At 35.0% G+C, this 12,433-nt stretch overlaps 1 protein-coding gene across 3 annotated transcripts in view; it reads right to left on the bottom strand.

Annotated features, from left to right (window-relative positions):
• FAM193A (family with sequence similarity 193 member A) overlaps positions 1–12,433 on the bottom strand; it is a 225,216-nt gene that overhangs the window by 58,519 nt on the left and 154,264 nt on the right. For 2 of the 3 annotated variants that reach the window (XM_027836378.1, XM_027836377.1), the window contains 3 exons: positions 9,705–9,829; positions 5,144–5,291; positions 2,182–2,259 (listed from right to left, as the gene is read on the bottom strand). In XM_027836378.1, the coding sequence (XP_027692179.1) occupies positions 2,182–2,259; positions 5,144–5,291; positions 9,705–9,829 (351 nt within the window). The remainder of the gene's footprint in view (positions 1–2,181; positions 2,260–5,143; positions 5,292–9,704; positions 9,830–12,433) is intronic. The other variant, XM_027836376.1, reaches the window with a different exon arrangement.

Here is a 12,433-nt window from a genome sequence, read left to right as displayed (position 1 = left end):
TGCAGAGAGATGAATTAGCTTCCCCAAGGTCACACAGAGTGAGAACATGACTGTGTGTGTGTGGGGTGGGTGGCCAGGCTGAGGTCCTGGGGGGAAATGTGTGATGTGGACATCATGTGGAATGTATCATGTCTCAGAAGCTGGCCCTCTATCTCCATACTGCCTTCTAACGAGTTTCCTATCTAAATTAAATGACTGGTCTCATACAAACAATCTGTTATACTCATATACACTAATTTGTTCAGCCATTGCCCACATGATAGTTATCTAATTTCTTGCTGAATTTTTGCTTTGCTTGTTCTTGCTACTATCAATACTACTACTACGAACACTGTTGTGCAGATAAGATCCACTTCTCCCATGAATAACTTCTTTAAGATGTAGTCTGTCTCGGGGTTCATTGAGGAAAAAGGTTCACAAATCTCTCTCCACTCCACTATATCCTCTAGTCAGCTGCCAAAGTGATCTTCTCCAAGCACAAGTCTGACCATATCAACACCCCCATCCCCCAATTCAATATATTTCAGTAGCTCCCTATCACCTTCAGCATCAAAAATACAACCCTCTGACATGCAAACCTTTCTTTTCTTTTTTTCTCTTGTGGCGTTTTTTTGGTTGTTTGTTTGTTTTTGGTTTTTTGGTGAGACAATTGGGGTTAAGTGACTTGTTGAGGGTCACACAGTAAGTGTCAAGTGTCTGAGGCCAGATCTGAACTCAGGTCCTCCTGACTCAAAGGCTGGAGCGCCACCTAGCTGCCCCATTCAAAGCCTTTCATAACCTGTCCCCTTACACTTTTTCAGTCATCTTATAGCTTTCTCTCCCTTCACATACTCTGAGATTCAAAGACACTGGTGTCCTCACTATTCCTAAATGAGATATTCTATCTCCTGAATTTGAGCATTTTCAATGACTGTCTCTCATGCCTTGAACTCTCTCCTTCCTCATTTCTGCCTTCTGGCTTCCTTCAAATCTTAGATAAAATCCAACTTTGTACAAGAACTTTTCATTGATCTTAATGCCTTGTCTCTCAGACTGCACCTTGTCTCCCAATTTATAATGTATATTTCTTATTTGTATATAGTTGTTTAAATGTCATTTTCTTTATTATGCTCTTAGCTCCTCAAGAGCAGGGATTATTTTTTACCCTTCTTTGTATCACTGGCATATAGCACAGTTCCTGGAACATAGTAGATGCTTAATAAATGCTTAGTGATTTACTGACTAACTGACAAACAACTCAATTCTACCACAAGAATATGACATTCCCTGTTTATACAACAGCCATACGAACATTTAATTTTTTCTATATCTTTACCTACTTGATGGCTGCTAAGTGGAAACTCAAGAGTTGTTTTAATTTATATTTCTTGGATTATTAGTGGTTTTAACATTTTTTTATATGGTTGTTGAATATTTGTGGGATTTTTTTCCCCCAAGAACTGCCTGTTCATCTACATTTGACCTAAATCTACAATGACATCTACATTTTTCTATTGAAGAATAATTATTATAATCATGTCAATCTTTTATAAATTCTAGATGTCAGACTGATCATAAGTGTTAAATATAAATTAATTTTCCCAGTTTGTATCTTTACTTCTTAATCCAGGATAACTATAAGCCATTTACAATCATTTTCTCAATTAAAAAATTTTCTGTCACAATTCTCTGGATGATGCTAAGTATAGGAAAGAGAATTATGTAGTACAAACTCACTAAAAAAAACAAAACTTCACTACTGAATGACAATCAGCATGAAATAAGTCTGTCTTAGATTCAACCATCAGGTTTAGTTACTGAAGTACTACAAGGACCTCAATCATAAGCCACCCTCAAATCATGATCACTAAAGACAGTATTATGATGAACTTTCAGTATAGTATTAAAAATATACTAAAAATTCAAATAATGAAGTTGTAACATTTTCAAGAACTATTTCACCAGCTAATATTGCTCCTCTCAAACAGGAACAAGTGAATAAAAGTGAGAGAATTGTACTACATAATTTTTAATGTCCTTAAAAGCTCAAAATCTTTATACTATGAAGAAACCTATCAGAAAAGCAGTAAGCCAGGCTCACTGTCATCGTCCATGTCTTTGTAAGAAATAGCAATGTGCCTGACTAGTCAGTAAATTACTTTGTCAACCAAAACTTCTTCTCCATTAGGTACACAATCTTACCTGTTCTTCAATAAATCGTCTTTGTTTAAAAAATTCCCAGTCTTCTTTTAACATTCGCTGTTTGGTTTTCATTGCCATCTAGGTAACAGAACACATAAAAATTACTATCTATGTTAGTACAGAGCCATTTCCAGACTGCCTAGATGACATACATGATCTATGGACACCAAAACTATAATGGTAAAAATATATTACTTGGCATTTCAATTCAACTTTTTTTGGTTTTCTTGAAATCATTTAAAAATCTTCACAAATACGTTTCTTACATGGCAAAATATACATGTATATGTAAAAAAAGAGACCACAGAATCCAGTTCTATAGCTGAAAGAAACTTATGGGTATAAGGAGGTTAACTGACTTAAGCATAGACAAATAATTTGAGAGAGAGAGAGGCAGAGAGAGAGAGGACTTGAACTCAGGGTCTCTGCTTCCAAAGCCAGTGCCCTTGCCATAGTATCACAAGTTCAAAATCTTATTTGGGAAAGGCTCAATGTATGGCTGATTTCCTTCGTTTAACTTTTAGGCATAATTAAAAATAAATAAATAAAACCGGCCAAATTACCAAGTTAATTTAAAATACATGAGACTTGAAATTCCTAACAACTACAACTAACTATTTAATTGGTATATGATAAGGGTAGAACCTGCCCTATGACTCTAATTCTTCACTCAAAGGTTGAAGTATCCAATCACTAGAGAAATTAAGAGAATCATATTGGGAGTGCAAAGACCTCAGCAGTCAATGAATCCAACCCACTCACTTTACAAATGAAGATAAATGAGTTTCAGTGAAGTTAAGTGATCTGCCCTGGGTCTCATGGGTAAAAATCAGCAATACATTTAAATCTGGATTCTGATTCTACTAGAATTCCCTTTCCTCATCACAGCATGAAAGTGAGTTTGGTGCTTTGGCATCAAGCTGGAAAAGCTTCCAACATGGTTGATGACAGTCCATGTCTATTCCATGAGAATCAACCTAGTTAGATACAGAGAGACTGATCACCACAAGTGGTCAGCAGGTTAAAATGTTTAAGCCAAAGTAACTCATGTAAATTGTCTATTACTCTGTGAGGGGTATGTGATCTATGAAAATAGTACTTATATGGAAGAAAGCATATATTAAAAAAGGCATACCCCATTGTATTGAGGTGGCCCTCAGGTCCTGTGGATTACCCAGCTATCTACCAGGACACCAGTTCCTACATTGGAATCAGGCAATCTGTCATCCCATCCCTCATATTTGTTTTGATAGAACTGGACCTGCAGAGCCCAATGCCCCTAAACTATGTATACCACTCTCCTAACCCTGGTTAAGTCACTCAGTTTTGGGACTTTACTAGACTCATAAGCTGAACTTTTCTGAAAGATGGACAAATAGAAATTCATTTCAGTAGTCAATCAATCACTAAACATTTATGAAACAGCTACTCTGTGTTAGGCAATATTCTAAGAGCTGGGGATACAAAGAAAGGCAAAAGTTAGTACCTGCCCTCAAGGAGCTGACAGTCTAATGAGTGAGACAACAAGCAAACAGATATGTACAAACAAACTACATAGAGTACAAATTGGAGATAATCCACAAAAGGAGGGAAGGCATTTAAATTAAGAGGAATTGGTAAAGGCTCCCTGTAGAAAGTAGGATTTTAAATAGAAATGAAGGAAGTCAGAAGTCAGGGAGTAGAGATGAGGAAGGAGAGAATCCCATACATGGAAGGCAGTCAGTGAAAATGCCCAGAAATGGGAGATAGCACTGTATTGTTTGAGTTACAGCAAAAAAAAAAAAAAAAAAACAACAACAACAAAAAAAAATACCCCAAGATGTCAAGAGTACATGGAGGGTGAATAAGGTATAAGAAGATTAGAAAGGGGAGTGGGGAGGAGTTATGAAGGCCTCTGAATGTCAGAGGATTGTATATTTGATTTTGGAGGTAACAGAGACCTACTGAAATTTACTGAATGGGGGGCAGGGTGACATGGTCAGATCTGTGCTTTAGGAAGATCACTTTGGCAGCTGAGTAGAGGATGAACTGGAGTTGAGGATAGACTTGTAGCAGGAAGATCAATCATTAAGTTACTGCAGTAATTTGTGTGTGATGATGAAGGCCTGATCCAGGGTGGTAGCAATCTCAGAGAAGAGAAGGGGGAACATATACAATAGACATTAGGAAAGTATCTTCAACCCACTGTACTTAGTTAGTCAAAGACTATGCTTCACATTCCATCCAGCTGTCTACTAAGATATCAGGGACCCTGTCACCATTTATCCTTACCCAAATACTTCTTGACCCATTTCCCTTTTATCTCTTGCTCTGGGAATGATAATAAAATTATTACCGATGCTATTTATAAATTACAATTTTATATGTGTGTATTCATGTACATAGATACATCAATCAATGGATATAGAGCAATCTATCTATATATCAATCTTGCAATCCATATATGTGTATATATATGGCAACACAGCACAGTGAAATCTATCCATCCATCCATCTAGATTTGGAAGACTGATATAAATCATATATGCATGTATGTACACACACACACACACACACGACCTAACAAGAGATGGAAACTGGCTACTATCATATGTTCCCATATCAGTACCATTAAAAGTGGCCAAAGAAACATCAATCAAAGTAGTCAGGCAGGAAAGATTAAGCTTCCACACCAAGAGTGGATTTTCTTTCCTGATGCTTTTACTGCTTCATTTAGCAACAGTTTTCCTTAGTTCTACACATCAAAAGGAAAAGGGTCACTACCTTGGAATTCCTCCTGAAGTGACTGCTACTCATTTTAGATGTCTCAGTATTTGTGAATAGATGAAGACATACATATATAAAGCTTGATCTATTCACAATTATTTATACATACAGTACACTAATGTATAATCGTACATGTTAAAAAATCTGTGTATACCACAGATGCTATCAAGTAGATGACTGCTTATAAAATTCTCACCTGTTCATCTACATAATCATCTATTCTTTTCTGACACTCGAGCCATTCTTCAGCAACTCGACCCATCTCTTCTTCTAAGTGCTGATACCTTTGTAATAAGGTACTGTACATATCTTCACTACAGGAATCATGTGATGTTGTTCCAAGCCTGAAAGCAAAAAATCTTTTAGTAGGAAAACAAAAGAACTACCATAGAAACAAATAATGGATATAAATAACCAAAATGTCATTTATTTAAAGAAAAAAATTAAAATCAAATAGGAGATTTCAAGGATATGTGTATGGGTTTTTAAGAGCTGCCATGGACAATTTTGTGACAAACTTTTTCAAGCTTAGCTCAAAGTCTTTCCAGTTTAGAAAGATGTGTTAGGTTTACATTCCACCATCATAGTCTCTGAGAACCCAGAGATACCCTCATACCATAATGGTACAACAGAGTACAATTTTAGCATAGAAGGAATAAGGTATTCATACTACTTTCTAAAATCTTGCAGAATGCTAAAATAAAGTTCAGTTTTAGCCACTAATTCAAGAGGTAGGAACTTTTTTTCTATTACGATTCACCTGACACAACTTGGAAACGGAGGCTGAGGAAACATCTTGAGGCCTTGAGTCAATCAATGGCCATAAATAAAAACCAACTTAATTTAGCATATATACAGAAAACAATCCTCATCTTCCAAAATTAGAAGGAACACAAATTTGTAATGTCCAGTTAAAAAAAAGAGAAAGAACAGAAAGAAAAGGAGTAGAAAATCCAACTGGTCTAAAAGTAATAAGGAAAAAAGAAAAATGACAAGAAAAGCATTAACAAGTTTAATGGGACATCATACTTTCATCTCTTTCCTATATAAGGAAATCCTACTAAAGGTGAATTGTGTTTTCTAAATTATAGAAATGTAAAGGGCTTTTCCTCTTTGATACCTGTGTTGTTCACTGACTGAGGTAAGAAGAGGAACTGGAGTAGGCCTGCACAACCTGAGGCCTGCGAAAAATGTAGGGGTGTGTGTGTGTGTGTGTGTGTGTGTGTGTGTGTGTGTGTGTGTGTGTGTGTGTGTGTGTTGTGTGTGTGTGTGTGTGTGTGTGTGTGTGTGTACACCGCTGGAAATTCTTTGGCAAGTCACAGGTTGTGGAGGCCCGAGCTAGAGGGTTTCTAACCTTTTCTTAGTTATAGTTTTCTTATATATAAGATGGATAATATATAAATTGATTGTTTAGAAGTTTAAAGGGCTGTTATCAGGAAAGCTTTCATAAGCCTCAAAGTGCTACAGAAATTTGAGTTCTTATTATTATGACGATGGGTGAGGATTAATGCTATGAACAATAATTTCAATTAAATTCTATTTATTTTGGGCCTTAGACCTAGTCTCTTTTGAAGAGCTGCAATAAGAGGTGGCATGGTAAGTGGAGAGAGTGCTAAACTTAAGTCAAGAAGACTTGGTTTCAAATCCTGACTCTAATGCTAGCTGGGTCATTATAGGCAAGTCACTGAACTTCTTAGTCTCAGCTTTCTCACCTTTAAAGTGGGGAAAATAATATCTATAGCATCTCCTTTGATGGGCTGTTGTACAGCTCAAACGAGATAACATACGTACAATACTTTGCAAACTTTGTAACACTACAGAAATGTCAATTATAATGTTATTACTGAGAGTATAAGCCCTTTCAGTACAGGATCTGTGTCTTCCTCATGTTTTGCAAAATTCCTCACATAGTATAACGAAGATCTAAATGTGGAAAACCTAAAGGAGGAAAATAATTCAAGTCATGATGGAGAACTCTCAAGCAGAACTGACCATCTTAAGTTTTTATTGTGGTTTAATAGAAGCAAGTTGGTCTGGATGAATGACGCCAACAATTAGAGGGGACCAAGACTAAGATTACAGACTTCAGAGTTTGAAGGGACCTTATGGCCTCTTTGCTCGCCTTCCTTTAGATATGATGACATTGAGGAATAGAGAAGTTAAGTGTCTTGCCCAACGTCATAGAGGTAACCATTTGGCAGAGCAGAGACTCAAACCTAGAAGCTCCTCTGGTTTCAATCTCAGAGCTCTTTTCATACTACGTGACCTTGTAAGGATGCACGAAGCCACCAAAATTAACAAAACAAAAACAAAAACAAAAATAAAACAATAACAACTGCATATAGCTATGGAACCTTTCCCAACTCTTCTGAAACCTAGCTGAATACTTGAGAGTATCATGATAATGTAAAAAGCTTAGAATTTGCAAAAGATTAATCGATTCTCAAGTTTCTGAGTATGGATTTCACTGTAGGAAGGCAATAGGCAGAAGCAAAGAACATCTAATTAAAGGCAGAAAAAATGATAAAAGGGAAATGAAGAGGCACAGAGAAAAAGTGAAGGGGCTCTGGAAAAAGCATAAACTACATTCATTTTAAATTTCAGGGTCATTCACATATGACCAGTTCTAAACTAAGGGGCTTTTATTGGCAAGTTGAAAGACCTGAAGAATGAAAAATTACTTTCAGTGTAGAATCCCTATCTTCTTTATGTTCAACAAATTGCCTAGCACAGTAATATGTATCAAATAATCACTCAAACACTGATGTTATTATTCCAGGAATATACATACCCCACCTGCTCTAACCACAATCCATAGATTATATAGGTTTTTTGCCAGGACAACAGATAGACATTCTATCATTGCAATCTTTGCTTTCTCAGTTTCTACATTATTCCTTTTCATGGTCAATCTTGAACCCAATTTCTACAGTTTTCGTTCCAGACTCACTGATAATCTGAAAAACTGAAATACCAAAGGAAACACTAGCTTTGTAGCCCATACTCACTGATATCCGCTTCCTACCCCTGCAAGATAGAAGATTTAGTCTCCTTTTCTAAGTTATGAAATACAGAAGATCAAAGATGTGATCACACTGGGAGCAAAGCAGGGGGATGTTTCCCAGTGCTGTTCTTGTCTCATTCTGGGTTAACCAGCACCCAATAATTAGGTGTAAGATATTTTCCAAGACAAAGTTTCACTGGAATCCAGAGAGGAAAACAAAATGAGTATTCCATCTCAGCAATAACAGCATTCAGTACTGACAAGACTGATGAAAAACAACGTTTAAGAAAAGACTTTAATACCTTAATTTTAATTTTTCTAATATGAGACAGAATCTGGCAAATAAACAGTATATTTCTGTGCAAAAGTCTATAGTAAGGCAGGATTTCTCATAGTAGAATGATTAGAAATGATCATATGTCTCTTTAGATTTGCATATTTATTATAAATTTACAATGCTGACACTGCAATAATTCTTTGAATTTTACTGATACATCTTAACAAATGGACCAGAAAAGTAAATGAATGAATAGTGGACAATTTTATTAATATGATCAGTATCATAGCAGTTAAAGCAAACACGAACAGTACAAATACTTTAAGGAACTAGGCTTGCATGTAATTTATTGTTAAGTTTTTACGGAAACATTTGTACGTTAAAACCTCAACTTTGAAGTTAAATTAGGGAATCAGTTCAACATGAGCCAAACTAAGATGAAGTTTACTGAGTCCCAATAAAGAAAATTTTATGACACTTTATAAACAATACACTTTTGCCTATTTGGGGCAATGTGAACAAATAAGATGAATATGAAATATAGGATGAATATCTTTTAGGGACCACGAATCATATTTACTTGTCCTTATTACAGTGCCCAAGAAATAGTAGGTATGTGACTTTCTCACCAGACTAATTTGTGTTGTATAATAATGATTTGGTTTTTACTTTTTATTATTAAATTAATAAATGTTAAGTAAGATGAACAAAAAAAGTTGAGATTCAGAAAAAACTCACAATGTATTTTAGAACTCTCATTACTTTGATTCCTCTTTCAAAAATGTTTCTGGTTCATTTTACTTAATCCCTGTAATATTATGTGGGACTCCTGACCAGGCACTCAGTTCCAAATCTCAACACTTCACCTAATATAATAAATATTTTGGGAGAAGAGTAGAAGAAAGAAAGAGGATACAGAAAGTGAAGAGGGGCTAGAATGAAAGAAATGAAGCAATGTCAAAAAGGACTAAACATAAAGTAAATGTTTTCTCACTGTTTTTTCTTAGTCCCTTTTTCTTCCACTAACTTTCCCAGACTTCATTTTTAGGAAGTAATTCTGTATAGGAATATGCAAACACAAACTTGTTTCTGTATGTGTGGAAAGAGTGGAAGATGACAGTGATGAGGGAAAGGGGGTAAAGATCTCTTAAAAGGTAACAGGATTTGGTAGTGGGAAGCAAAGACTGGACAGACATCTTAGAATTCAAGAATTTGAAGGGATTTTAAAGATCTTCTAGTCCAATTACATTTTACTGCAAAGAGATTTAAGACCCAAAAAGGTTTCAGGATAAGAGGTAAAAAAATAAAAAAATAACTGAATTAGGAAAGGGGCAAATAGTTTTCAACAACAATTTACTAAAATAAGACTTATTTATTCCTTCTTCTGAAGAGTTCTTCTGACTGTATTGTACTAAAGGCAAATAAAACATACTATTGCTACCAAATATTAATTTCTTATACATATTAAACAAATACCTGAGCTGAGAAAGCAGTGTCGGCAAGCTGTTCTGGAGGAGTGGTTCAGAAAAGACCAAATTTTCAAACAGGTGTTTATTGTGCAGTTCCCATGTCACCTGGAATTTTTTCAAATGCTCATTCTCCTAGTTAAAAAAAACACAACAAACACATACAAGCACACACAAAATATACTAAATGGATGAAGAAACATCAAAATAACCAGATGCCAAAAATATGGGAATACCTGCTTACCCATACATTAATTTACCCACAGGTGGTGTGTGTGTGAGTGAATTAATTGCCAGCTATCTAAAACTGAGCTATGCAATACATCTTTGAAATATCTAACATTCTTAAATACTAAAACTTCTACATGGTGTTTAAAACATCTCAAAAGTAACAAGTTACCAGTGATGTACTAAAGATTATCCCTTACATAGCACATTTTAAAAAAGTCCTATAATTAAAATGTAGAGAGTTTAAACTTCTACAATACTAGAATACAAGGAATTTATTTTCTTAAGCTTTGGGGGCTACCTTATAAATTTTTCTTTAGCAACTGTACTAACCTGATAGACTAAGCTACTTTTCTACTAATGAAATTCTCCTTTCTGAAAGACTGTCTTCTAGTTCTTTAATGAATTACATAAAGTGTGTCACTTAAAATGCTCTTTGAGTTAAGACCTAACCATCACAAGCAATGATACCAAAATTAACCTATTACTGCCTCTTGTATTTGAAGATCACACAACTAATAGTACTGTTTCAGTAGCAGAAATTATTGATATATAACCTATAATACTGATTTTCCTCCTAAAGATATGGATGTTCTTTTTGCAACCAGCTGGTCTTGTGTGGAGCTGTGCTTCTGAATCATTAGTTGCATATATAATCTTTGTTCAAATTGTGTCATCCCATTATATATTATTTCTCATTCAACAATGAAAAGTTTTAGAAAATGACAAGGTTACCTATTATTGTTTCTATATAGGCTTCTTCAACCACTGATTACCAATGGCAAATTCTTTTAAGTTGTCTGCTATCATATAACCTTTTCACATTTCTACTATCTAACCAAACTGAGTTGAAACAAGTATGGCTGGGATGCTGGTGGATCGACTACGCTCTGGGGCTTCTTCGTTATTACCTTGACATTTCAATGAATATGAATAAACATGAATAACAGATTAAGCTACTCCAGAAGCAAAATGTGGTATTTTCAGCAAGTCCCACCCTTGCAAAATACACATAGCAGATTGATGGAAAATTCAGTCCAATAACATGCCATCATTTTTCATAACCTCTGGTAATAAAGGATAGGGAAGTTGGTGTGAAAAAACAAATCCACAGAAAATCTCAATTTGTCAATAATTTTCAACATGCTCTTCTACCTACAGTTTCATCTTTTTGTATTCACTATCTCACAAAGGTGTTTTTTAAACTTTAAAAATGGACTAAAAGATTGGTAGAAAAAGGGAGAAGAAAGAGGCCGGATATTTCCACAAATAAGATAGCTCTGAAGATGATGCCATTGAGAAACAGTTATATATTGATATAATTATAACGTGCAATAATATATATAAAAAAATCTTACTAATCCATTGTCAGTAGAACATATCCTAAAACTACTTATACACTCCTTTACCAGGTCTTTTCAGGTATGGAAATATTGATTTTATCAGCACTTTATTTTAACCAACTGTAACCTCCTGAATGTCTTCTATAATAAGTTCAATCTTGAGTACACTTCAATTCTGAGAAATCTTTTTCAAGAGGAAGCATATAGAAAAACCCCAAGATTTACTAAATTTATATTTAAAAATCTGGCAGATTAAATTTAGAGTTCAAGTAAAATTCATTTCATTTCTTCAGGGAGAAAATTTAGAAGTCAGGATATAGGTCTAGCAAAAGCAAAGTTCTCATCACTGATGAAGTAGCTTGCTAAAATTAAGGCATTTCATTTCCCACTCCCTAGGAAATTAATGCAATTCTACTGTCACGGAAAAGCAGATACATCAAAAGTCTTTGTTGAAGTATTTCATAAAAGTCCAAAATCCTGCTGTCTTGTGAAGTTAAATCCAGGTTTCTTGATTATCATCACCTTTAGATATGAAGTATGTTGCAGATGTGTCACAGTGAAGCTTTAAAACTAGTTTCCTGGTGCTTTTGCAAGACTGGGTAAAATAAACAGAATAAACGTAACCTCAAACATTTCTGCTTTCTGTAAGATTGGGAACGAAGATTATTACATGAAGCACAAAAAGTAAGTACCTGAAGTTATTCTGGTCTCTTTAAGTAGGTGCTGCCAAAGTCAGGAAGAAGGGAGCATCAGTAGTAGAGAAGCAGCTTTGGTAAAGTCGCTGAATAATGATAAGATTCATGTTCCCTACATACAGCATGCTGCAAAATTCATGTCTATTGCAGAATACCAGAGATTGAAGTTATGTGATTGAGAAAACTAACTACTAATAAGACAGTATAAGAAACAATGCTAGGATGTCTAGGAAATAGTGTTGCTAATTAAAGAAAAATGAGATGCTTCAGTTGCTGCCAAAATCATTTTTTGAACTTTTCTTTTGTAGATAATGATGGAAATGTATGACATCAAAGGGTACTCCTTTCATATTTCATGAGTAGAGGGAAAATCCATGTAGACTGATCATCAAGCAAGATTAGACTTGTGTATCTTGGTAGGCAGGCATCAAGTACAAGGGCTTTAGGTTCTAAGGTGCTAAGTTCAATAGATG

This window comes from Vombatus ursinus, unplaced genomic scaffold (assembly GCF_900497805.2).
Source record: "Vombatus ursinus unplaced genomic scaffold, bare-nosed wombat genome assembly UNPS02014818.1, whole genome shotgun sequence".
Lineage (NCBI taxonomy): Eukaryota > Metazoa > Chordata > Mammalia > Diprotodontia > Vombatidae > Vombatus > Vombatus ursinus.
This window is presented reverse-complemented; position numbering and strand designations above follow the sequence as displayed.